The sequence below is a fragment of the Anthonomus grandis genome, unplaced genomic scaffold (assembly GCF_022605725.1).
Source record: "Anthonomus grandis grandis unplaced genomic scaffold, icAntGran1.3 ctg00000121.1___fragment_1, whole genome shotgun sequence".
NCBI lineage: Eukaryota > Metazoa > Arthropoda > Insecta > Coleoptera > Curculionidae > Anthonomus > Anthonomus grandis.
The window spans coordinates 1,200-28,992 of NW_026088435.1; the positions used below are offsets into that span (position 1 = coordinate 1,200).

The 27,793-nt window shown below is 34.1% G+C and overlaps 2 protein-coding genes across 2 annotated transcripts; both read left to right on the top strand.

Moving 5' to 3' along the window:
- Positions 1-393: 393 nt before the first annotated feature.
- LOC126749502 (uncharacterized) lies at positions 394-7,162 on the top strand (the record flags this gene model as incomplete). The annotated part of the gene is made up of 6 exons (XM_050459197.1): positions 394-712; positions 764-969; positions 5,956-6,161; positions 6,219-6,480; positions 6,539-6,731; positions 6,788-7,162. Coding segments are annotated over 4 exons (910 nt in total), but the record flags the coding sequence as incomplete, so codon positions are not given.
- LOC126749479 (transient receptor potential channel pyrexia-like) lies at positions 6,476-25,909 on the top strand. Its single transcript, XM_050459170.1, has 8 exons — positions 6,476-6,480; positions 6,552-6,718; positions 6,788-7,031; positions 8,084-8,425; positions 17,456-17,745; positions 17,800-18,034; positions 18,136-18,312; positions 24,220-25,909. The coding sequence occupies exons 1-8, from the start codon at positions 6,476-6,478 to the stop codon at positions 25,907-25,909; spliced, it is 3,150 nt and encodes a 1,049-aa protein (XP_050315127.1).
- The last annotated feature ends 1,884 nt before the right edge of the window (positions 25,910-27,793 follow it).

Below are 27,793 nucleotides of genomic sequence, written 5' to 3' on the forward strand. Positions count from 1 at the left end.
CTTATAAGGGGAGCCATTTCCGGTCAAAGTGGATGAAAATAGCTTCAATAATCAATATTTTAAATATGGCTAATTGATTGACCCTATCAATAACTTTCAACTATCATGAGTGCTAATGACCTTTTCAAACCAATAAGTAATGACCTTAACCGCACACATTTTACGTACCAAATTCTATTAATAAAATCGATTTTCGAACTTTGATAAAGGTCAGAGTAGTTCGGGGGGAAAGGGGGGTTAATTGCTTTTACATATATAATTCATTATTCATATAAGAAATCAATTTGAATTAAAAAAACTCCATAATATTATGGTGTAGTAGCCCAAAAAGAAAAAGAATAACCGGACGTCACTTGTCAATCAAACGTCAACATTTAAACCTTGGAATTCCAGATCAGTGGTATCCAGCCCCCAAGGCACCTCGACACCATCAAAACCGCCCCCTAAACCACCAACAGAAGATGACGCGGTCAGCCGCCTCTCTTTGCCGCCCTCCAGATCATCAGGCTCGGATTCTTCGGGTTATTTCACCCCCTCGCCCCCTGATAAGCACCAACCCACCCCTGCCTTTATTAAAATGGATACAGAGGAGCGGCCCAATTCGGATATTGAAGTTCAATCGGTCGGGGATAATAATGGGGGTGATTTGGTGGATTCGACCGCACCTGAACAAACGCCAGTGAACATCGAGATCCCGAATGGGGTGGATAAGGTAAGCGACTAACGGCGTAATCGGGTAAGACTTACGAGGTGTTTTCATCAGGGAAGTTTCGAATCGTCGTCGGAAAAGGACCATTGTTTGGGCGAAAGTGTCCACGACGAGTTCTCTTCGGTGGAGTCTCTGCATTTGCATAAGAACGAGGAAAGTATGCAGCAAATGGAGTTCGCTCCTGGAGGATTCCAGGTGCGAAGGAAGAGCAAATCGGTCATAGACTTACCGAACTTCTTGCCTAACATTTACTCCAGCAGGTAAGCACGAGTAACTATATAGATGTTAGGAGATGGTGCTGTTTGTCTTTTGTTCCTCGAATTTTCCAAACTTCTAGTCAAGGTGTGCAGCTCAATTTAAATTATTGCAATTTGGTGTTACATTCCAGAAAAATGGTCACTAAAAGCCTCATTTTGAAAGAGGTTAGTGCTCGAGTAGACGTCATGACTACCAACCTTGATGAGAGATTATATGAAACTCAAATATGAAAAGTGCTGAAATAGGTGTCCAATGAAATTGTCCATGGAATATGTGTACAAATTTTCAAAGTGACATCTGGTCAATTTTTTGAGTTATGAACTTTGTGTCAAATAAATAAAAAAAAAATAAATATTTTCAAAAAATATTTTTTTTCTCAAATTCCTGTACGAATTTGGAAAAACGCTGAAATAGGTGTCCAATGAAATTGTCCATGGAATATGTGTACAAATTTTCAAAGTGACACCTGGTCAATTTTTTGAGTTATAAACTTTGTGTCAAATAAAAAGAAAAAAAATCAATATTTTCAAAAAATATTTTTTTCTCAAATTCCTGTACGAATTGAAAAACGCTGAAATAGGTGTCCAATGAAATTGTCCATGGAATATGTGTACAAATTTTCAAAGTGACACCTGGTCAATTTTTTGAGTTATGAACTTTGTGTCAAATAAAAAGAAAAAAAATCAATATTTTCGAAAAATATTTTTTTTTCTCAAATTCCTGTACGAATTTGGAAAAACGCTGAAATAGGTGTCCAACGAAATTGTCCATGGAATATGTGTACAAATTTTCAAAGTGACACCTGGTCAATTTTTGAGTTATGAGCTTTGTGTCAAATAAAAAGAAAAAAAATCAATATTTTCGAAAATATTTTTTTTCTCAAATTCCTGTACGAATTGAAAAACGCTGAAATAGGTGTCCAATGAAATTGTCCATGGAATATGTGTACAAATTTTCAAAGTGACACCTGGTCAATTTTTTGAGTTATAAACTTTGTGTCAAATAAAAAGAAAAAAAATCAATATTTTCAAAAAATATTTTTTTTCTCAAATTCCTGTACGAATTTGGAAAAACGCTGAAATAGGTGTCCAACGAAATTGTCCATGGAATATGTGTACAAATTTTCAAAGTGACACCTGGTCAATTTTTGAGTTATGAGCTTTGTGTCAAATAAAAAGAAAAAAAATCAATATTTTCGAAAATATTTTTTTTCTCAAATTCCTGTACGAATTGAAAAACGCTGAAATAGGTGTCCAATGAAATTGTCCATGGAATATGTGTACAAATTTTCAAAGTGACACCTGGTCAATTTTTTGAGTTATAAACTTTGTGTCAAATAAAAGAAAAAAAATCAATATTTTCAAAAAATATTTTTTTTCTCAAATTCCTGTACGAATTTGGAAAAACGCTGAAATAGGTGTCCAACGAAATTGTCCATGGAATATGTGTACAAATTTTCAAAGTGACACCTGGTCAATTTTTTGAGTTATGAGCTTTGTGTCAAATAAATAGAAAAAAAATAAATATTTTCAAAAAATATTTTTTTTCTCAAATTCATGTACGAATTTGGAAAAACGCTGAAATAGGTGTCCAATAAAATTGTCCATGGAATATGTGTACAAATTTTCAAAATGACATCTGGTCAATTTTTTGAGTTATAAACTTTGTGTCAAATAAATAAAAAAAAAATAAATATTTTCAAAAAATATTTTTTTTCTCAAATTCATGTACGAATTTGGAAAAACGCTGAAATAGGTGTCCAACGAAATTGTCCATGGAATATGTGTACAAATTTTCAAAGTGACACCTGGTCAATTTTTTGAGTTATGAACTTTGTGTCAAATAAATAAAAAAAAAATAAATATTTTCAAAAAATATTTTTTTTCTCAATTTTTGTACGAATTTGGAAAAACGCTGAAATAGGTGTCCAATAAAATTGTCCATGGAATATGTGTACAAATTTTCAAAGTGACATCTGGTCAATTTTTTGAGTTATAAACTTTGTGTCAAATAAATAAAAAAAAAATACATATTTTCAAAAAATATTTTTTTTCTCAAATTCATGTACGAATTTGGAAAAACGCTGAAATAGGTGTCCAATAAAATTGTCCATGGAATATGTGTACAAATTTTCAAAATGACATCTGGTCAATTTTTTGAGTTATAAACTTTGTGTCAAATAAAAAGAAAAAAAATCAATATTTTCGAAAAATATTTTTTTTCTCAAATTCATGTACGAATTTGGAAAAACGCTGAAATAGGTGTCCAATGAAATTGTCCATGGAATATGTGTACAAATTTTCAAAGTGACACCTGGTCAATTTTTTGAGTTATAAACTTTGTGTCAAATAAAAAGAAAAAAAATCAATATTTTCAAAAAATATTTTTTTTCTCAAATTCCTGTACGAATTTGGAAAAACGCTGAAATAGGTGTCCAATAAAATTGTCCATGGAATATGTGTACAAATTTTCAAAATGACATCTGGTCAATTTTTTGAGTTATAAACTTTGTGTCAAATAAATAAAAAAAAAATAAATATTTTCAAAAAATATTTTTTTTCTCAAATTCATGTACGAATTTGGAAAAAACGCTGAAATAGGTGTCCAACGAAATTGTCCATGGAATATGTGTACAAATTTTCAAAGTGACACCTGGTCAATTTTTTGAGTTATGAACTTTGTGTCAAATAAATAAAAAAAAAATAAATATTTTCAAAAAATATTTTTTTTCTCAAATTCCTGTACGAATTTGAAAAAACACTGAAATAGGTGTCCAACGAAATTGTCCATGGAATATGTGTACAAATTTTCAAAATGACATCTGGTCAATTTTTTGAGTTATGAACTTTGTGTCAAATAAATAAAAAAAAAATAAATATTTTCAAAAAATATTTTTTTTCTCAAATTCATGTACGAATTTGGAAAAACGCTGAAATAGGTGTCCAATAAAATTGTCCATGGAATATGTGTACAAATTTTCAAAATGACATCTGGTCAATTTTTTGAGTTATAAACTTTGTGTCAAATAAATAAAAAAAAAATAAATATTTTCAAAAAATATTTTTTTTCTCAAATTCATGTACGAATTTGGAAAAACGCTGAAATAGGTGTCCAATGAAATTGTCCATGGAATATGTGTACAAATTTTCAAAGTGACACCTGGTCAATTTTTTGAGTTATGAACTTTGTGTCAAATAAATAAAAAAAAAATAAATATTTTCGAAAAATATTTTTTTTCTCGAATTCTTGTACGAATTTGGAAAAACGCTGAAACACATCTCGTGAGAGTAAATTTTCAAAGTGACATCTGGTCAATTTTTTGAGTTATGAACTTTGTGTCAAATAAAAAGAAAAAAAATCAATATTTTCGAAAATATTTTTTTTCTCAAATTCCTGTACGAATTTGGAAAAAACGCTGAAATAGGTGTCCAACGAAATTGTCCATGGAATATGTGTACAAATTTTCAAATTGACATCTAGTCAATTTTTTGAGTTATGAACTTAGTGTCGAATAAATAGAAAAAAAATCAATATTTTCGAAAAAAATATTTTTTTTCTCAAATTCTTGTACGAATTTGGAAAAACGCTGAAATAGGTGTCCAATGAAATTGTCCATGGAATATGTGTACAAATTTTCAAAGTGGTATCTGGTCAATTTTTTGAGTTATGAGCTTTGTGTCAAATAAATAGAAAAAAAATCAATATTTTCGAAAAATATTTTTTTTCTCAAATTCCTGTACGATTTTGGAAAAACGCTGAAATAGGTGTCCAACGAAATTGTCCATGGAATATGTGTACAAATTTTCAAAGTGGTATCTGGTAAATTTTTTTGAGTTATGAACTTTGTGTCAAATAAATAGAAAAAAATTACATATTTTCGAAAAATATTTTTTTCTTAAATTCCTGTACGATTTTAGGAAAAACGCTGAAATAGGTGTCCAATGAAATTGTCCATGGAATATGTGTACAAATTTTCAAAATGACATCTGGTCAATTTTTTGAGTTATGAACTCTGTGTCAAATAAATAGAAAAAAAATCAATATTTATCGAAAAATATTTTTTTCTCAAATTCCTGTACGAATTTGGAAAAACGCTGAAACAGGTGTCCAATGAAATTGTCCATGGAATATGTGTACAAATTTCCAAAATGACATCTGGTCAATTTTTTGAGTTATGAACTTGGTGTCAAATAAATAGAAAAAAAATCAATATTTTCGAAAAATATTTTTTTCTCAAATTCCTGTACGAATTTGGAAAAACGCTGAAATAGGTGTCCAACGAAATTGTCCATGGAATATATGTACAAATTTTCAAAGTGGTATCTGGTCAATTTTTTTGAGTTATGAGCTTTGTGTCAAATAAATAGAAAAAAAATCAATATTTTCGAAAATTATTTTTTTTCTCAAATTTTTGTACGAATTTGGAAAAACGCTGAAATAGGTGTCCAACGAAATTGTCCACGGAATATGTGAACAAATTTTCAAAATGACATCTGGTCAATTTTTTGAGTTATGAGCTTTGTGTCAAATAAAAAGAAAAAAAATCAATATTTTCGAAAAATATTTTTTTCTCAAATTCCTGTACGAATTTGGAAAAACGCTGAAATAGGTGTCCAACGAAATTGTCCATGGAATATGTGTACAAATTTTCAAAGTGACATCTGGTCAATTTTTTGAGTTATGAACTTAGTGTCAAATAAATAGAAAAAAAATCAAATTGGTTGGGATTGGCTAAAAATGCGGAACAAAAGAATTCTACACTCGTTATGGACTTATTACTTCGCAATAATCTGGTGCCGTGACGTTGATAGATACTTATTGCGTCTAAATCTGCATATATTCCATTAAATTATCTGTAATTATTTATGTATCTCTCCTTCATCATACTTGTCATGTTCCTCAGTCTGTCTTATGGATTTTTCTTTTATACTTATAACAAATATATCATATATGTATTCATATTAATATCATGAACTCTCTACATATAGAAAGAACATCAATTCAGCACCTCCAAGACCATTGGAGGACAACTTGAGCCACACAACCAGTTCTGTTCCAACCCTAGAGCTCCCTCTAGACAAACCACCTTCGGATGGCCCCTCAGAGGGAGTCACTGCAACCAAATCCAAACTGGAACGAAGGTTTTCCAGAAAAGTCATCAGAAAACCCGTCAAGGTCACTCCAAGGAGCCAAGGTCAGTTACACTCAAATTAACCCCATTCAACAAAACATCGGTGATAATTGATTCCAGAACGTCCGGCGTTGAAACCAAAGAGAGACGTTCCAACAAGTGATGACCCAGATGGAGAATCCAAACTGGGAAACCCAGGTGGAGGGTCTACAAGGGTTGTCCAGACTTGCCAGGGAGCACCCCGAGGTCATCGAGCACCAAATCCATCAGGTATCCATGGCCTTGGCCAAGCATATTAAGAACTTGAGGTCCCAAGTGTCTAGGGCGGCTTGCGGGTAGTGTCATAGAAGTGTTCCTCAGCTGTAAGAAGGGCTTGGATGTGGTGAGTCTCTAATACTAAAAACAGTAATTGCATCCTATTTTGAACATTTTGCTGACAGGAACTCGAGGAAGTGGCGTGCTCATTACTTCAAAGGACCGCCGACACGAACAAGTTTCTACGCGCAGATGCGAACGCGGCCTTAGACGTGATGTGCGCGAGTTGCCTGCGCATAGGGTGGTCGCCGTCGTAACTTCGAAGGGGTGTGGCCATCAGAAACGCGGTTGTCAGAGCCTCCGCGGTCAGGTTATTAGGTAACGTTTATTAGAGTTTGGCAACGTTGGATTTGAATAGTATTTATTAATTGCAGGAGATGTGGTAAAGCGTCTCGGGGCAGAACGAACGTTTCAGCTACCGAAAGAGGTCAGGGATAAACTCTTGCTGTCGGGTGCGAACGCTTTGGCCGACGGTAACCTGGAGGCGCGACACCGAGGCAAAACGTTGTTCAAGTACCTCATCGATCATCAGCAGTTTCAAAAATGTTTGCACGAGGTTGTGCCTCAGAACGTGCTGAGACACATCTCCAAGGTGTTGGCCTCCTTAAGGTCCGGAACGTAATTTTTTAACTTTTAATATTGTTGCTATTTATTGATATTGATGTTACGTTTCTCTTCCAGTACATTTATAATGGTTTCTTTGTTACGTTTTTATATATATTAATATTGTAGGTAGGTAGGTAGGTAGATATAGGGATTAGTGTTTAATGTTACGTTTATTAAAATATTTCTATAGTAAAATTCGTTTTTTTCTTAAAGTGCCTCAGAAGCTAAACTTACGAAGTTCCATCAAACAAGTGACATACGGAGGCACTTTTCTTTACTGTCATTAATGTCAAATTTATCTTGACAAATGACAGATATCGGATATTCATGGCATATATAAATTAAAATATAACCTCAATCACAACCTGTCAAGTGTCACTTAACCTACAAAAAACAGATTTGATTTGCTACGCATAGCATGGCTCCATAATTCACTTTTCATCTTAATGTAAAAGCAATATGGCCGCCGCCCTCTGGCCTGTGATTGGCCAAAGTTTCTTATGAGTTTATGTATGCACCATGCAAGTTAAACAAGGAAAAGAGAGCTTGAGCATTGCAAATTTGTCTGGAGTGACAAGTGACAGATGGCAGCGAATTTTTTTAATCTGACAACATTCGAGTAAAATATTGGAATAGACAAATGTTTTATTCAGACTGAACCTAACCTTGCTCACAGTCGCCTTTACATATGACGTTACGGAATTTTAAATAAATGATAAGATCCTTAAAACAATATTTTTAATTTTTTGAAATCTACGGATGCCGCGCCGCTTGTAATAACATTCACACTCACTTATTTTCATTTAAAGCGAAAATACAAATATTTTTAATAAAAACATCCCGGCTCTCTCTTGCTCTCCCGCTCTTTGTCGAATCGAGAAAAGGTAAACTGGGGGGACAGTCAGCCGCGTGTCTTCGTCACTGAAAGTACCTTTAATAGTACCTTTAATGCGTGAGATTAACGCAATATGTCAAGACTACCGAAAACAGAAAAAGTTTTAAAAAACCCGCCAAAACTGTCGTTCTTATGGACCGCGATCGCATCGGTGTTTTTACGTTTTAAGAACCTTAAAAAGAAAAAGTGACGCCGTACTCCTGGAGGCCGACTGCGAGCTGACCTCAGGAGAAACAATCGAAAATAAAAGTTTCAAACGAATCTCGTGCGTCAATAGGGCGGTACCCTTAACCTACGAGTCCCTTAAACGGAGCATCTTAAACGACCTGAGGAGTACGGAAGGGAGGCTACTGCTTACGATATCGGTGCCGGGGAAACTCACCACAGAAGAACTTAAGGGGGTGTTGTATGAGGTTACAAGTGAGGAGGTCAATTTGGTGTTTTTGTGGAGCTCGTTTTGTCAAAAAGTGGAGGTTTTGGAGGAGTTGCTGCGGCTAGGCGCCAGTACCAAGTAAGTCGCTTAAGAGAAGTACAAAGTACTCATTATCACTCTTCATCCGTTCATCTTTTATTTTACACATTTTTATTTATTTATTTTTTTTTTTTGACAATATCAGCGGTGTTCCGCAGGGTAGCATTTTGGGCCCATTACTCTACACACTTTACACATCTCAGATAACAAAGAAGATAACATATTGTAAACATCATAACTACGCGGACGACACCCAGATCTATTTCTCTTTTAAAGATACTGATGTTTGGCTGGCTAATATAAAAATTAATGAAGACCTTAACAATTTATTTATAGAAACGCAAAAGTTACTTTTAAAAGTTAATCCCAATAAGTCCACAGGCATTCTTTTTTGTAGTGATAATAAACGAACAAATATTTTAAATAACTTGCAACTTTACATTAATAACGATAACATAACTTTTAAAAATTCTGCTAAGAATCTTGGACTTATTAATGGATTACAAACTAAGATTTAAGGATCATGTTACTCTATAAAATGAAAAGTGGGGTACTCCGCACTGAAAATGATTTATTCGCAAAGGGATTACCTGAATTTGCCTATAAGAAAAATGCTTTGTGAAACATTGGTACTATCCCAATTAAATTTTTGTGACACATCTCGTGAGAGTGGCCCTTGCCTTGATTCTTCTGACTCATATAGAATACAAAAACTTCAGAATTCCTGTCTTAGGTTTGTATATGGCATAAGAAGGAGAGAACATATTTCACATAAGCTAAAGGTTGCGGGGTGGTTAAATATGTACAATCGTAGAGTGTTGCATCTTATTTGCTTCTTTTTCAAAATTCTTAAGTCAAGGATTCCTTCATATTTACATCGAAAAGTTAGATATCGGACTGACGTGCACAACTTGAATATTAGAAGAAAACAATTATTAACTATTCCTTCACACAATAAAGAATTTTTTAAGAGATCGTTTTCTTACTTAATAGCACACTATACTAACAAATATTGTATAAATGATTTTACCATGTCAGAAAAAACTTTTAAGATGAAAACTAAACTAATTCTAATAAATCAATAACAAATTACTCACTTAGAATAATAAAAAATTGTTTTTTATTTTTATTTTTAAATTATAAAATCGAATTATTTATATGTGCCAACCTTTTCCTTGTCCAATTCCAGTTCCTTTTCCTATTCTTTCCTTATCCCATCAGTATGCTTTTTATTCGTGTTGTATTAACTTTCTCTTTTTTTTCTTTAACTGGGAAAATGCTTTTGTTTATTATTTATAAGTGTCATTTATAATTTATAATTATTAAATATATATAAGGCCTCAACAGAATTCAGGGAATCTCGCAGGTGTTGTTCCCTGGAAGTCTGAAAACATGGCCTATTAGTCACCTTCTGGAATTTTATTTGTATTTGTATAAAATTTAAGTTCTATAGATATTTTTTAATTGTTTCAATACACATTAAATGTGCTCTTTGTAAAGAACGAACTATTCAAGATGTGATATGCATTTGGTTTATGACAGAATTGTAATTTTTTATTTTTCTGGTGATTAATAAAAGTCTTATTATTATTATTATTATTATTATTATATACAAGGCGGCTTCAAGTCGTGGTATTTTCCCCCCTAGTTGTAAAGAACCCACATCAATCGTACCACTTAATATATTGCTCCGGCATCTGTCACCAAATACCTAGCAAAAGATAAAGTAGATTTAGAAAGAGACCTAAGAGCAGTCATCGTCTTTAATTGTACTTAAGGGAAAGGACTTATGGATCCTTATAGACTTATTTTATTTTTATCTTAGAACTAGGGGTATACAGGGTGTTTCAAATTCGACCCTCAACATATGGGAATCTCGGAATCTATAAAAAAACTTATCGTAAACCTTTAAAATTAAAAGAAAAATTATTTAAAAGACGTGGAAAATGACCTCAAAAATCCCGGAATAAAACGAGATTTTATTCTAAATGTGGAATAATATAACATGTTCGAAAAATCTTAAGATTTTTTTCAAAAATTTTAAATATTCAGACTTTAAAAACTGAAAAAAAAACATTAAAATTAAAAGATAAATTTTTCGAGATTATTTTGGCTTTAAATGGCGTTTATTATTGCTGTTAAAAATGCCACAGCTTGTAAATGTAATTTCATCGGTTCAAAAAAATTGATATAATCAGTAATTTTTTGTGCTGATCAGTTACAAAAAAACAACCGTCTTTCAGCATCACTTGGATGCCCTGAAATCCACTTTTTTAAGCCTTCAAGTACTTGTATGACAGATTATAATATTTTCGGATTTTTTCATTTTTCGGGTATATTCCCCAAATCGAATTGAATTTTTCACCAAAAATTGATTTTTTTCGAAATTGATGAACTAACTATACCAACGTCTTGATCACATCATCTAGATCACGAAAACACCGAGTTATAACGGGATTCAACCAGAAATAAGGGAATGAGAGCACTTAAATATTCAGAAAAAGGTAATTTTTCGACCTCGTTGTTGAGCCCAAAAATAGGCTCCAAAAATGCAATATCTCGGCTAATATATGAGCTACGACCTTGCGGATGGTCTCGTTGGATTCGGAAAGACGAAACTAAGACAAAACCGTTGAAATTATCCTGATATTGCCTATAGAAGTTGAGATATCGACCTCTAAAGTTTGGGATTTTTCATTTTTCGGGTATCGTAAAACTGGGCTACTTTGGCCCACGGGGTAACTTTAGCAGAGCGTGCCTTTGTTTATATTAGGCTTGTTTTTCTAGTCTAGTTTTAATATTCAGTGTCCACAAAATTTAGCGAATGCATTGCAAGCTGTTAGGGAAGGGAGGATGTCACAAGTACGAGCTTTTAAAACATGGAAAATACCGAGAGGCACTCTTCAGAATAAGCTGTTTGCGAAACATGAGGGCCGTATATAATTATATATAAATATTCCTGGATGGCTCAACAATAGACCAGGACCCGACTTTATTGAAAAATTTATTACCAGAAATAATATTAGCATTCCATTGGCATCTAATATTAAGCGTGCACGTGCTTCGGTTGGGCGCGCCGATATAATGCAGAACATTAAACCTGTTCTGGAATCCATTTCTGCGAAACAAGTGTTTAACTATGATGAGACTAATTTCACAGACGATCCCGGGGCCAAAAAAGTTTTAGTTCGTAGGGGTACTAAAAGGGTTGAAAGGGTTCAAGAACATTCGCGTTCAGCAATAAGTGTAATGGCCTATAAATGAGTGTATGGTCTATAAAGCCAACAACATTTACGAAAATTGGACTGTTGGTGACCCTCTAGGGGCAGTTTATGATAACAGCAGCAGTGGATGCTTCGATATGAATCTCTTTGAGGTATGGTTTTTTAAACTGTTGCTGCCCCACGTCAAAGAAAATTGTAATGGTGAATCAGTTGTTATTTTAGGTGATAACCTAGCCTCACATTTTTCTCCAACCGTGGTAAAGGCTGCTAAAGAAAATAATATTTATATGGCTCCTTTACCCCCCAATTCAACTCACTTTATGCAGCCTTTGGACGTGGCTTTCTTTGCTCCCATGAAAAAGAAATGGAGGGCTATTTTAGACGATTGGAGAAAGACCAGTCGCGTAAAAGGCACTCTGCCTAAAGAACACTTTCCGAATCTTCTGGATCGCTCGTGGAGATCTGTACAGGAAAGAGTAGAAGACAATTTAAAATCCGGATTTCGTGCCACCGGAATTTGTCCATATGATCCGCAGCAGCCTTTATCCAAATTGCCAAAAACTCCAATTGATGGATTCTTCAGGAGACACGTGGACAATCAAGCACTAACCCTAAACGAAAGCGGGGACGAAAAATTATTCCCGGCAAAGAAGTCGATTGTCAAGAAACTAAAGAGGAGCAAGACAAGGAAAAACTAATTGAAAATGAAAATAATGACAAAAAGAAGATTGCGGGCAAAAGGAAAGGCAGAGGAAATTTTTTTAAAAATCGACATTAAAAGATGTCAATCTACCATCATTTTCAAGTACCCACAATGAAGACGAATGCGGAATTTGTGCTGCTTATTGGTCTGGTTATACTGGACCAGACTGGATTCTATGCAATGTTTGTTTTAAATGGATCTGTGGTATTTGTAACGAAGGATCCAAAGAAAAATATTATATATACCTGTGAGGCATGTGAAGATGATTAGTATTTATGTTATTTTGATTTAGTTCCTTTCTTTTACTGTGCCAAATATTAGAAAAATATTTTTTGTTAGTTTTTAAGTGTTTTGTTTATTTTGTTTAAGAATATTGAATGTTTTGTTTAAAAACTAAAAAAAAGCAGCCTAATTTGGTGCCAAAGTAATCCCAGGATGGGCCTACATTATGTTTATTCACATTTCCGTCTGGATGCCAATGTAACCCCAAGCACGGGGCTACTTTGGCACCCATCTTTTTAATTTTTTTTTTCGAAAACGGTTTATTGTAAAAACCCTATTTTAAGGCAGGTTATAAGTATGACCCAGATTGTTACTCTTGATTTTTTTCAAGTTGATTTGATTATAAATTTAGCGCCTAGAATCAAAAATGCCTCAAAACCTGCACAAAGTAGCCCCGTTTTACGGTATACCCCTCGTATCGAATTTTTTAATCAAAAATTGATTTTTTTCCGAAATTGAACAAACTATACCAGCGCCTTATTCCCATCACCTACATTACGAAAATACCGCGGCTTATAACGGGATTCGACCAGAACTAAGGGAATGAGAGCACTTTGAAAATTAGGAAAAAGGTCATTTTTCGAATGGTTTTTCGTGGACTTCAAATGGTTTGAATCAACATGTTTAAGTTTGTTATTTCGAAAATGGTTAATTCAACAAAAAAAACTTTTGAAAGATCCTATATTTGAGCGTTAGTCAAGCTTAAAAAACATGTTAATGTTTAGTTGTTGAGTTAACATTGAAAAACTTCATTTTAACAAACGTAAACATCAGCAGGCAGTTTTCCCAAAATCATATCCTACAACTACCCAAGATATTCTCGACTCTGAATTGTGTTCAGAAACATTTAGAGTGCTCAGATCTGACAGACAGCTGGATAGAGTGGCCGCTACTCGTGGTGGTGGCTGCTTGGTCGCAGCTTCTCACAACATCCACCTAGAGAGGGTTAACTTGGAAGACATCCCTAACTCCACACCACTTATAGATATTTTAGGTTGTAAGCTCACTTATGGTTATTTTGTATTTTATTTATTTGTAATCTATGTCCCTCCTTGCACAACCTTGTGTGAAACAATTATGTCACGGGATCTGGTCCACGCAAAACGCGTTATGATTGTTGGAGATTTTAATGTTCCGTCTTATCAGACAACCGAAGCTAGTAGTGTCAAGTGCAAGCTTTTGACCAACCTACGCGAGATCCTTGGTCTTAAGCAGTTTAACAATATTCCAAATGTTAATAATAGGCTTCTTGACTTGTTTTTTTTAAATTTCGACGTCAGCGTCATCATCAAGTATATCACCGCTTATTGACGAAGATTTGCATCATCCTGCTTTGACAATTTCTTTTAAATCGGCTTTCCCTCATAAATATAATCATTCTATAAGTTCAAATAATCTACAGCAGTTTAACTTCAGAAAAGCAGACTTTCCACTCATGTATAATTTGTTGCTTGTCCGTCTTGCAGTCTTCTGACGTTGACAGCGCTTGCAAGGAACTTTACAAAAGACTTGATTCAGCTTTTGCTGCTTCAGCACCTTTAAAACAACGAAGACGACGGCGATTTCCAGTATGGTTTTCAAAACAAATTATTTCTAATATCTTTATAAGAAGGAAAAAGCATCGTGATTATAGATCCTCTCCAACTGAATTTGATCTTTCCAGATACAACAGGCTTCGTCAGACAGTAAAATCTCAAACCCGTGAGGCCTATAACTTATTTGTGACCCAAGCCGAGGACTTGGCTCATCGTTTTGGTCTTTTGTCAGAGCTAAGAAAGGTCACTCTTCACTTCCGTCTATCAGGTGCGATGCCAATGGTAATTCTTTCCAAGGAACAGAAAATATTGTGCCAGCTTTTGCCAAACTTTTTCAGAGTGCCTATAAAGATCCAATCAACCTCGCAGAAACCTATCCTCCTTCTAATTCCTCAGACCTCATTGACATTCTTCCATCAATTACCACTGAGGAAATTATTGCTGCTAGTCGGAGGCTAAAAAACAAGTTGACATTTATGTCATATTTTGAACCTTATTTTGAAAACTGGCAAATTTCCAGGCGTCTGGAAATGTGCTAAAGTAATACCAATTCACAAAAAAGACGATATAAACAGAATCGACAACTACCGACCTACTATCTCCATACTTTGCAATTTTTCCAAAACCTTTGAAACTATTGTTTATAACAGAATTCTTCCCCAAGTTCAATCACTACTCTCTATAGATCAGCACGGTTTTATTCCTAAAAGGTCGTGCATCACTAACCTCTGTAATGTGACTCATTTTATTTCTTCAACCCTCGATAGAAAAAGTCAGGTTGATATGGTGTACACTGATTTCAGTAAGGCTTTCGATCAGATAAATCATAGCATTCTGCTGGAAAAATTGAACAAGCAATTCAACTTCTCAGAAAGGCTAATTTCGTTGCTTTCGTCATACCTTATTGACCGTCTACAGTTTGTTGAGGTAAAAGGTTGCAGATGTAATACCTTTGTTTCAACTTCTGGAGTCCCACAGGGATCCAATCTCGGCCCACTTCTTTTTATCTTTTATATTAATGTAGGATAAATTAGTTTTAGGTTCGTAGTTATTTAATTTATACGTATAATATTATTTTTCTTTCGAAATCCATTTCAATAAACAATGATCTCATTCAGGCTCCGTGAACGCTCCTTATCGATGTGTTATGATTAGGTGGCAGTTTTTACTTTAACAGTGACATCGGCGATGACGAAAGGGGACATCGGTGGACAGTCTTCTTGAAGGTTCCGAAATGAGATACGGGAAAGAGACGCGTTTTCGGGAAAATCTTAAAAGACGTAGGGCGTGTCCCTAACATTAAGACGGAAAGACGTATACAAGACGTAAAGACGGGTTAAGGTCAGGATCAGTAAGACGTGGCTGCATCCTTTTCCTTTTCTATTATAAGACGTGAGACGAGTTATAAGTGTTTTAAAGCCGCTCGACATAGGGATGTGAACGCGATTTACCATATCAGTTAACAGTTAAAGTCTACTCCAAACTCTTTTGTGCAATAGTTTTCTTAATTATTTTATTAAATACTTTAAAAATCCCGCACCGGACTTTTCATTACCATCAACAAACCCTAGACAACATAGAAAACCCTACATTAATGATCTTATAGAATTGATTTCCTGCCTTAGACTAGCTTATGCTGATGATCTGAAAATATTCTGGTGTATCAATAGTATCTTGGACTGCTTGTTCTTACAGAGTAACTTGGACCTAATTAGGGGGTGGTGCAGTCGAAATCAGTTATGTCTTAACATCTCAAAATGCTGTGTGATCTCCTTTCACCGAACCAAGGATCCTGTTTTGTTTAATTACAATATAGACAATCAAATCCTCTGTAGAAGTACTTCTATTAAAGATCTAGGGGTTGTATTCGACGATAGGCTCACATTTGTGCCACATATTGAACAGGCAGTGACCTCTGGATTTTGTCATTCGAAATAGCCGACTCTTTAACAACTCAAACTCAATAAAACTATTGTACTTTTCCTTTGTTAGATCAAGACTGGAATACGGTTCCTTGGTGTGGTGTCCTTTCTATGAATGCCATGTTGGCTACATCGAGAGTGTTCAGAGAAGGGTTTTAAAGTTTCTTATGTTTCGTGAGGATGGAATATATCCTGTTAGGGGACATGATCATGATCTGTTGTTAGGTAGATTTAATCTGTAAACTCTGGCCATGAGGAGAACAATTCATTTTGTAACATTCTTATGAAAGTTGGTCAATCATCAAATAAATTCTCCTCCTCTCTTGAACGATATTCATGTACCATGATTTGCTTCTAGAGCAAATTTCTTCTTCAAAATTCTTCTTTCTTTGTTCATTCTAATGTTAATTTACATCTCCTTTCATTTTGATATATACATGATGTTACTATAGTAATTTAAGTTTTCTTACTTACACTTTTAAAACATTAATTGTAGATTTTCCTGTAACTGGGCTTTGCCTGTTGGAAATAAACTGCTAAATAAATAAATAAACTCCCGAATATGTTATTTCAACATTTAAGAAATTTAAAAAAATATTATATCAACCAAGCAAAAAACAACAATTTTACATTCTCAACAATTATTATAACTTAATATACCTACATTTAGACAATTGCGGCAATATTTAAAAACGTTTATATTTAACCACCTCAGAATGTTGTTTTAACTTTGGAAAATCTATATTTAATTAATTTTAAATGTTAATATGAATTTGTTCATTATAGTAGGTTTGGTCTCCTTAAATGAATTTCTTTGTAAAAGGTAAAAGGTTCGTTGGAACTTAGGAGTAGGAATGAAACACTATATAACCGGCATTTGAAGCCACACCGCATTTGTGTTTACTCCCCGGATAATCAGCCTGTCCGATAATTGTTGCGGCGTGTCGTGTCACGTTTTAAAATAAAAATGAAGGACGATATTACATAAATACATACACCATTTTATTTATTCAGGAAGTAGAGAAATATTATATGACCACACTTTGTAGGTAGCATTCTATAGTAAGCTTGAAATTCATCATCGTGATTTAATAATTGCTTTAATACTTCAAAATTTCCCTTTTTATAGAGATGAACCCAGTTACGACGTTTCCTTCGGTTTTGACTTAATAATTGCCACATCATAAAATCATCGTCATCAGAAGACGACGATATGGCTACAAATGCGGAACTAAGTCCTGATGTGAGTGCTTGTACCGCATTTGTGGCAAATGTACAAAATGTTGGAACGAAATTAGGTCGAAAGACAAATGTCGCGCCACATTTGTAACTTAGGTGTGCGGCCGGCTTTAGAGACGTCTCACATGTGCTATATGAGGTCATTTTCTTACCTCTGATTTCAGATACTCAGATAGCATACATGGCCTCACCGCCCTACACATCTCCTGCTTCGTCGGATGCAGTGAAACAACAAATTACCTGCTGAAACACAATTTTAATATAAATTTAATCGACAAATGGTACAGTCCGTTACATTGCGCCACTTTGGCCAGTAGAGTTGAAATTGTTAACATTTTATTGGATCACGGAGCGAGGGTGAATTCCATGACCAACGGACCCGGTTACGAGACTCCCTTGTATATTGCGGTCAAGGTGAATGCTCTGGATTGCGTTAAGGTTCTGGTGGAGAGAGGTAAGATTGGGCGATTGATTTTGTAAAACTGGGAGACAATACGGCGATTCTTAGGGGCCCAGGTCTACCAAGAAGGTAAACTAGGCGACTTGTCTCCGTTATTCTTAGCGGCCGAACTGGGACGGGCAGATTGCCTTAAGGCGATTCTGGAATCAAGAGTCGATTGCAACGAATTTAAGAAAAACGAAAACGGCAATACCACCTTACATATCGCTGCAGAGGAGGGTCATGCCGATTGTATCGACGTCCTATTGAAACACGGAGCGAATCCCAATTTAACGAACCTCAGGTAAGCAAGAAAACTGTCATACTGGTAACAGATGACTTACTATGCAGGTTTTCCCTATTTCAAAACAGAAACAAAAGGGAATTTAATGTTTTGATTCTTAGGGGTCAAAGTGCGCTTCATTTGGCAGTAAAAGCGAACTCGTACACGTCGGTGGTGTCGCTGATCAGAAGTGGGAACGCCGACCCGAATGTGGCTGATCAAACTAAGAGGACGCCTCTGCATGTCGCTGTAGAGCTGATTGCAGACAGCAGAAAGGACATTATTAAAGTTTTAATATGGTACGTATAAGAGGAAAGTTGCTTTAAGCAATTTATCAGCTTTCTGATGAATCTGAAATCAATAAAAATGCTTATTGAGTTTTGATAGTATCAAGCTGTTTTTCAAGACATTGCTTTTTGGAAAAGGAACTCATCAACTATTATAGTTTATATAAAAACCTTTATCAAAATTATAGGTTAGAGCCTGATTTACTTTGGGTTAATTAAATAATAATTATCACAATAATTATGGAGTAGATTGACTCTGTTAAGTCCATATTTCATTTCCCTTCGATTAAATGATTGATTTATCATTTTTGGGGGGTAAGAAAACTCATTGTAGTAAGTTCAAAATATTTCATTTATTCCTGGTTTTTGAACCTTGGCAATCACTCAATTAGTGATCGAAATCCTTAGTTGAATATTATCATGATTATTTCATCGATTTAGGAATTATTAGGAACACAGCAACTATCTGTGATCTTTGAACTTTTAACAAGTTTATTTTGTCAGGGTGCTTATTAAATGATTTACTAAATTCTAGGTATTTGACTCATTTTCAATCCATGGCAAAAATCTTAAATAATTCCAACAATGGCTGAATTTACAAGGAAACTTATAAGAATCTTTTTGATGAGGAAACTCATCAGCTTTCATATGAAGCTAAAATCAATAAAATCGATACATGATCTTTCGAGATATTTGGATTTTTGTAAAGCATTGGATAGTGTCAAGATTTTTTTAGTTAGTTGAAAAACTACTCAATAACTTTAAAACAGTTGGATTCATAAGGAAACTTGTAAAGACCTTTTTGGTAAAGAAATTCATTGGCTTTCATTTGACATCAAAATCAATAAAATCGGTTAACCAGTTATTAAAATATTTCGATTGCTGTAAAGCCTTTGACAGTATCAAGGTTTTTGTAATCAATTGAAAAACTACTCAATAACTCCAGGTGAGTTGTATTTACAAGGAAACTTATAAGGACCTTTTTGGTAAAGAAATTCATTGGCTTTCATATGACATCAAAATCAATAAAATCAGTTAACCAGTTTTCAAAATATTTCGATTTTTGTAAAGCCTTTGACAGTATCAAGATTTTTTCAATCAATTGAAAAACTACTCAATAACTCCAGGTGAGTTATATTTACAAGGAAACTTATAAGGACCTTTTTGGTAAAGAAATTCATTGGCTTTCATATGACATCAAAATCAATAAAATCGGTTGACCAGTTTTCGAAATATTTCGATTGTTGTAAAGCCTTTGACAGTATCAAGATTTTTTCAATCAATTGAAAAACTACTCGATAATTTCAGGTGAGTTGTATTTACAAGGAAACTTGTAGGGACCTTCTTGGTAAAGAAATTCATGGGCTTTCATATGACATCAAAATCAATAAAATCGGTTAACTAGTTTTCAAAATATTTCGATTTTTGTAAAGCCTTTGACAGTATCAAGATTTTTTCAATCAATTGAAGAACTACTCAATAACTCCAGGTGAGTTGTATTTACAAGGAAACTTGTAAGGACCTTTTTGGTAAAGAAATTCATTGGCTTTCATATGACATCAAATTCAATAAAATCGGTTAACCAGTTTTCAAAATATTTCGATTGCTGTAAAGCCTTTGACAGTATCAAGATTTTTTCAATCAATTGAAAAACTACTCAATAACTTCAGCTGAGTTGTATTTACAAGGAAACTTGTAAGGACCTTTTTGGTAAAGAAATTCATTGGCTTTCATATGACATCAAAATCAATAAAATCGGTTAACTAGTTTACAAAATATTTCGATTGCTGTAAAGCCTTTAACAGTATCAAGATTTTTTCAATCAATTGAAAAACTACTCAATAACTTCAGGTGAGTTGTATTTACAAGGAAACTGGTAAGGACCTTTTTGGTAAAGAAATTCATTGGCTTTCATATGCCATCAAAATCAATAAAATCGGTGAACCAGTTTTCAAAATATTTCGATTGCTGTAAAGCCTTTAACAGTATCAAGATTTTTTCAATCAATTGAAAAACTACTCAATAACTTCAGGTGAGTTGTATTTACAAGGAAACTGGTAAGGACCTTTTTGGTAAAGAAATTTATTGGCTTTCATATGACATCAAAATCAATAAAATCGGTTAACTAGTTTTTAAAATATTTTGATTTTTGTAAGGCCTTTGACAGTATCAAGATTTTTTCAATCAATTGAAAAACTACTCAATAACTTCAGGTGAGTTGTATTTACAAGGAAACTGGTAAGGACCTTTTTGGTAAAGAAATTCATTGGCTTTCATATGCCATCAAAATCAATAAAATCGGTTAACTAGTTTTCAAAATATTTCGATTTTTGTAAAGCCTTTGACAGTATCAAGATTTTTTTCAATCAATTGAAAAACTACTTAATAACTTCAGGTGAGTTGTATTTACAAGGAAACTTGTAAGGACCTTTTTGGTAAAGAAATTCATTGGCTTTCATATGACATCAAAATCAATAAAATCGGTTAACTAGTTTACAAAATATTTCGATTGCTGTAAAGCCTTTAACAGTATCAAGATTTTTTCAATCAATTGAAAAACTACTCAATAACTTCAGGTGAGTTGTATTTACAAGGAAACTGGTAAGGACCTTTTTGGTAAAGAAATTCATTGGCTTTCATATGCCATCAAAATCAATAAAATCGGTGAACCAGTTTTCAAAATATTTCGATTGCTGTAAAGCCTTTAACAGTATCAAGATTTTTTCAATCAATTGAAAAACTACTCAATAACTTCAGGTGAGTTGTATTTACAAGGAAACTGGTAAGGACCTTTTTGGTAAAGAAATTTATTGGCTTTCATATGACATCAAAATCAATAAAATCGGTTAACTAGTTTTTAAAATATTTTGATTTTTGTAAGGCCTTTGACAGTATCAAGATTTTTTCAATCAATTGAAAAACTACTCAATAACTTCAGGTGAGTTGTATTTACAAGGAAACTGGTAAGGACCTTTTTGGTAAAGAAATTCATTGGCTTTCATATGCCATCAAAATCAATAAAATCGGTTAACTAGTTTTCAAAATATTTCGATTTTTGTAAAGCCTTTGACAGTATCAAGATTTTTTCAATCAATTGAAGAACTACTCAATAACTCCAGGTGAGTTGTATTTACAAGGAAACTTGTAAGGACCTTTTTGGTAAAGAAATTCATTGGCTTTCATATGACATCAAATTCAATAAAATCGGTTAACCAGTTTTCAAAATATTTCGATTGCTGTAAAGCCTTTGACAGTATCAAGATTTTTTCAATCAATTGAAAAACTACTCAATAACTTCAGCTGAGTTGTATTTACAAGGAAACTTGTAAGGACCTTTTTGGTAAAGAAATTCATTGGCTTTCATATGACATCAAAATCAATAAAATCGGTTAACTAGTTTACAAAATATTTCGATCGCTGTAAAGCCTTTAACAGTATCAAGATTTTTTCAATCAATTGAAAAACTACTCAATAACTTCAGGTGAGTTGTATTTACAAGGAAACTGGTAAGGACCTTTTTGGTAAAGAAATTTATTGGCTTTCATATGACATCAAAATCAATAAAATCGGTTAACTAGTTTTTAAAATATTTTGATTTTTGTAAGGCCTTTGACAGTATCAAGATTTTTGCAATCAATTGAAAAATTACTCAATAACTTCAGGTGAGTTGTATTTACAAGGAAACTTGTAAGGACCTTTTTGGTGAAGAAATTCATTGGCTTTCATATGACATCAAAATCAATAAAATCGGTTAACCAGTTGTCAAAATATTTCGATTGTTGTAAAGCCTTTGACAGTATCAAGATTTTTTTCAATCAATTGAAAAACTACTTAATAACTTCAGGTGAGTTGTATTTACAAGGAAACTTGTAAAGACCTTTTTAGTAAAGAAATTTATTGGCTTTCATATGACATCAAAATCAATAAAATCGGTTAACCAGTTGTCAAAATATTTCGATTTTTGTAAAGCCTTTGACAATATCAAGATTTTTTCAATTCATGAAACACTACTCAATAACTCCAGGTGAGTTGTATTTACAAGAAAACTGGTAAGGACCTTTTTGGTAAAGAAATTCATTGGCTTTCATATGACATCAAAATCAATAAAATCGGTTAACCAGTTGTCAAAATATTTCGATTGTTGTAAAGCCTTTGATAGTATCAAGATTTTTTTCAATCAATTGAAACACTACTCAATAACTCCAGGTGAGTTGTATTTACAAGGAAACTTGTAAGGACCTTTTTGGTAAAGAAATTCATTGGCTTTCATATGACATCAAAATCAATAAAATCGGTTAACCAGTTTTCAAAATATTTCGATTTTTGTAAAGCCTTTGACAATATCAAGATTTTTTCAATTCATGAAACACTACTCAATAACTCCAGGTGAGTTGTATTTACAAGAAAACTGGTAAGGACCTTTTTGGTAAAGAAATTCATTGGCTTTCATATGACATCAAAATCAATAAAATCGGTTAACCAGTTTTCAAAATATTTCGATTTTTGTAAAGCCTTTAACAGTATCAAGATTTTTTCAATCAATTGAAAAACTACTCAATAACTTCAGGTGAGTTGTATTTACAAGGAAACTTATAAGGACCTTTTTGGTAAAGAAATTCATTGGCTTTCATATGACATCAAAATCAATAAAATCGGTTAACCAGTTTTCAAAATATTTCGATTTTTGTAAAGCCTTTAACAGTATCAAGATTTTTTCAATCAATTGAAAAACTACTCAATAACTTCAGGTGAGTTGTATTTACAAGGAAACTTATAAGGACCTTTTTGGTAAAGAAATTCATTGGCTTTCATATGACATCAAAATCAATAAAATCGGTTAACCAGTTTTCAAAATATTTCGATTTTTGTAAAGCCTTTAACAGTATCAAGATTTTTTCAATCAATTGAAAAACTACTCAATAACTTCAGGTGAGTTGTATTTACAAGGAAACTTATAAGGACCTTTTTGGTAAAGAAATTCATTGGCTTTCATATGACATCAAAATCAATAAAATCGGTTAACCAGTTTTCAAAATATTTCGATTTTTGTAAAGCCTTTAACAGTATCAAGATTTTTTCAATCAATTGAAAAACTACTCAATAACTTCAGGTGAGTTGTATTTACAAGGAAACTGGTAAGGACCTTTTTGGTAAAGAAATTCATTGGCTTTCATATGCCATCAAAATCAATAAAATCGGTTAACTAGTTTTCAAAATATTTCGATTTTTGTAAAGCCTTTGACAGTATCAAGATTTTTTCAATCAATTGAAAAACTACTCAATAACTCCAGGTGAGTTGTATTTACAAGGAAACTTGTAAGGACCTTTTTGGTAAAGAAATTCATTGGCTTTCATATGACATCAAAATCGATAAAATCGGTTAACTAGTTTCCAAAATATTTCGATTTTTGTAAAGCCTTTGACAATTTCAAGATTTTTTCAATCAATTGAAAAACCAGTCAATATCTCAAAAATGGCTCTGTTTACAAGCAAACTTGTAAGGACCGTTTTTGTAAAGAAACTCGTCACTTTTCAAATGCCACAAAAATCAGTAAAATCTATACACATATCGTCGCCTCAGAGTAACACTAGGACATCTAAAAGACAAGCGATTCTGAGATAACTGCATATTTGGTATCGCAAAGAGTGCCTTTACTTGACGCAATAATACGATATCTCTTTAAAATATTCCCTAATTTAATATACCACAACATATGCTTGTTGTGTGTCCGCCAAATCATTATTTGCAATTATCTCGGAACTACTACTATCAAGAACATCTTCTCTGGTTCTATATTGTTACCACGTCCTCTGATAACTCCTGAAGAAGTTCTCCAATCTCTCTCTAACTCTTTCAACCAATAACTACGACCAAACTACCTTGGCTAAAAATATCCCTTTGACTCTAAATTCTTTCAGTAATGGTGCCGATGTAAACGCCCAAGACCAAGACGGATTCACCCCCCTTCACCTAGCCGCACTCAACGAACTCACACTATGCGTCAGCATATTGATCAACAACAACGCTGACTGTTCACTCAAGACCAAATCGGGCATAACCGCGATCTCGTTGATAGCCAAGAAGACCCCGGGGGCCATACACACCATTAAAGAGAAACTGACGGAAAACATCTCGTTGATTTACCATCAGGAGTCGTTGAACGACGTCGAGATGTCCTTTGATTTTAAAAGTGGGTTGCACCACCCTAAAGAGTATGACATACTGAACGCTTTCATTGATGCCGGTCAGAAGGAGCTGCTGCTCCATCCCTACTTGATGGCTTTCCTCTACGTCACTTGGAGGAGGATCAGGAAATGTTACTACGGAATGATTTATAACTCGTTGATTTTCAGTTTGTTTCTGTTGTTTTACGTGCTGACCTCGTTGGCTTACGACTGCGACAGGCAAATCAAGGAGGCTCCCGCTACTAATTCTTCTGTTTACTGCAACAACAACTCCAACTTGAACAAGTTTCTTCTCAATAGTCCTTTTACGTTGAAGACCCAGTGGTACGTACTGCTTTATTTCACCATAACGTTGGCCTACAGGAAGATTTATGGTTTCCAAGGTTATCCGTCATTAAGGCATTATTGCATCAATTGGGGCAACGTGCTGGAGTGGCACGGGATCGTTTATGCTTTTGTCGTATCGTTTATTTATACCGGGCATGTTGAAACTTGGCAGGTGCACGCAGGTGCCTTTGGAATTATGGCCGCTTGGACTAACGTGATGTACATGATCGGGCAACTGCCGGTGTTCGGACCGTACGTGGAAATGTTCCAGAAAGTCCAGAACGAGTTCAAGAAGCTCTTGCTAGTGTTTTTTCCATTTCTCGTTGGGTACACCATAGCTTTTTGCATAATATTCCCTAATTCTTCGGCGTTTTACACGCCTTTCATAGGGTTTACCACCACATTGGTTATGATGACCGGTGACATGAACTATAATCTGCTTCTAGACTATTCTAGAGAGGAGAATCCCACTGATTTGGCTAAGTTTACTGCTCAGCTAGCTTACACGTTGTTTCTTCTGTTCGTCACCATAATTCTTATGAATCTTTTGGTGGGGATCGCTGTGCATGACATCCAAGGGTTGCAAAAGAACGCTGACCTTACCAGGTTGGTCAGGCAAGCCAAGATGTGCTCTTACATCGAAATGTCTCATTACAAGAGGAGCGCTTACTCCAAACTCATCATGACTGTGCTTCGAGTTACTCCTAAGGAGTACGTTCCGGTGTTCACGGTGAAACCACTGGAAGCCGAGCAGACTGTCAATCTAAAAGAGATTATTCAAGCCGCCTATGATTTAGCTAAAAAAAGAGAGACGGAGAAAAAGAAACTGTTGACTAGAGTGAGCTCCGAGGGAGGCGCCTGGAGGAAAGTCCTGGGAGGCAGCTTAAAAAGGGACAACGTCTCCAGCACGAAGTTCACTCAGGGATTAAGTAAGGTAATGCAGAAACTCGAGGAGCAGAGCAGGGAGCTGAAGAATTTGTCCAGGGAAGTCACCGAGTTGAAGGAGATGATAGAAAGTGGCGTTCCTATGACCCCGGTGGAAGATAGAGAAATCTGTTTTTATATTAATGATGAAATTATTAAAATAGATAAGTGAATGTTGAAATAGAAGCTTTATTGAATAAGTCCAGGATGCGCCTTCTGTTTAAACTTAAAATTTGTTCAAATTTCCCGCCAAGGCGAGTGGGTCGCGTATTGGTTCAGACCTCTTCAGGGGGCGCCACCGAAAAACTAAATATCAAACTATTAAGAAAAGTTGTAATTTTTTAATATGCACAATAAGTTTAAATTGCATCATTTGCATTAGTATAATTAATAAGTGCTTTGGTGATTTAAAAAAAACACTTTCTTTAGTCTTCCCTTCATCGAGCGGGTTGCCTATAAAACTCGTCCACAACTGTCAAACTTACGATGACATTATTGATACTTGACAGCTGATTTGACGTTTGAAGTATTTGTGTATTTTTTCTTGTGTAGATTGAAAGCGTCTTTTTATATGTCTGGTGAAAGTATTAATATAGATAAGTGAACGATAAAATATAAACCTTTATTGAATCAGCCATTATGACCCTTTAATTAACTATGTTATTCATTCATATGATGAATTAGTCGCGAATTGGTTCAGGTCAGGCCATTTGGTGGCGCCACCGACAACTAAATGTCAATTTATAAGGAAAAATTGAAATTTATTAAAGGATCGGCTTGAGTGTTGGTTTTTTGATAAGCTTAAATTACGTCACTTGCATTGGTACAATTAATAAGTTTGTGATAAAAAAAAACTTCCTTTAAGTCTCTCCTTGGTGGACATTTTGATCCTAGAGATAATTTAACCTTCAAAATCAATCTTTGTAAACAGGGTTGCATTAAATAAAAATATGTCTCCATGGATCTAATAGATCCGCGCGTTGTGAACGTAGCTAAAAATGCCCCATTCATAACGATTCTGTTCATAAATGAATTTAAATTTCCCGCCAAAGCGAATGGGTCGCTTATTGCTTGAAGACAAAGTTTATAGCATATACTTATGTATATACACTATATGCTATAAGCTTATATATAGGGCTGTAAAGTAGTATATTCTGTAAACTTTGGTTCACGTCAGTCCGTTCGGTAACGCCACCGGCAACTAAATGACAAATTATTAGGAAATGAACCAACACTCAGTTGGTTTTTGGATAAGTTTGGATTACATGGTTAAAACAACACTTTTTCTAGGGTCCTATGTCGATCGGGTTACCTACAAAAATCGTCCATAGCTGTCAAAGTTACGATGACAAAATTAACATTTGACAAGTGACTTGACATTTGAAGTATTTATGTTTTTTTTTAATGTAAATTGAAAACGTTTTTTTATATTGATTGTGAAATTATTAAAATAGATAAAATAGTTGAGATAAAACCTGCCTTTAATAACTATTCTGTTCATACTTAGAGTAAATTCAAATTTCCCGCCAAGGCGATTGGGTCGCGTTTTGGTTCAGACCTATCCGTTCGGTGGCGCCAGCGATTAAGGTGGAAATTTACTGAATACTATTAGTATTGGTTTTTTAATAAGTTTGAATTGCGTCACTTGAATTTGTACCGTGAATAAGTGCTTTGGTGATAACAAATTGATTAAAAAAAAAACCTTTTTTAGTGTTCCGGGTCGAGCGGGTTGCCTATAAGAATCGGCTACAACTGTCAGACTTCCAATGACGTAGTTGACACTTGACAGCTGCATTGACGTCTGAAGTATTTATGTTTTTTTTTCGGTATTTATTTATTTTTGTGTATTATTGGTGTATTTTTGGAATTTTCAGATGATTTATTGTGGTTTTTAACTAATTGTGAGTTAAATTGCGGCTCTTTATGTAAATTCGGTAAGTAGAAGTATGCAAAATCCTCAGTTACATCCATAACATTGTATTCCTTTAAAAGATCCAATATTTACCCAAATAAACCCACTAAAACTAAAGTACCTTAAATATCCATCAAATAAGGC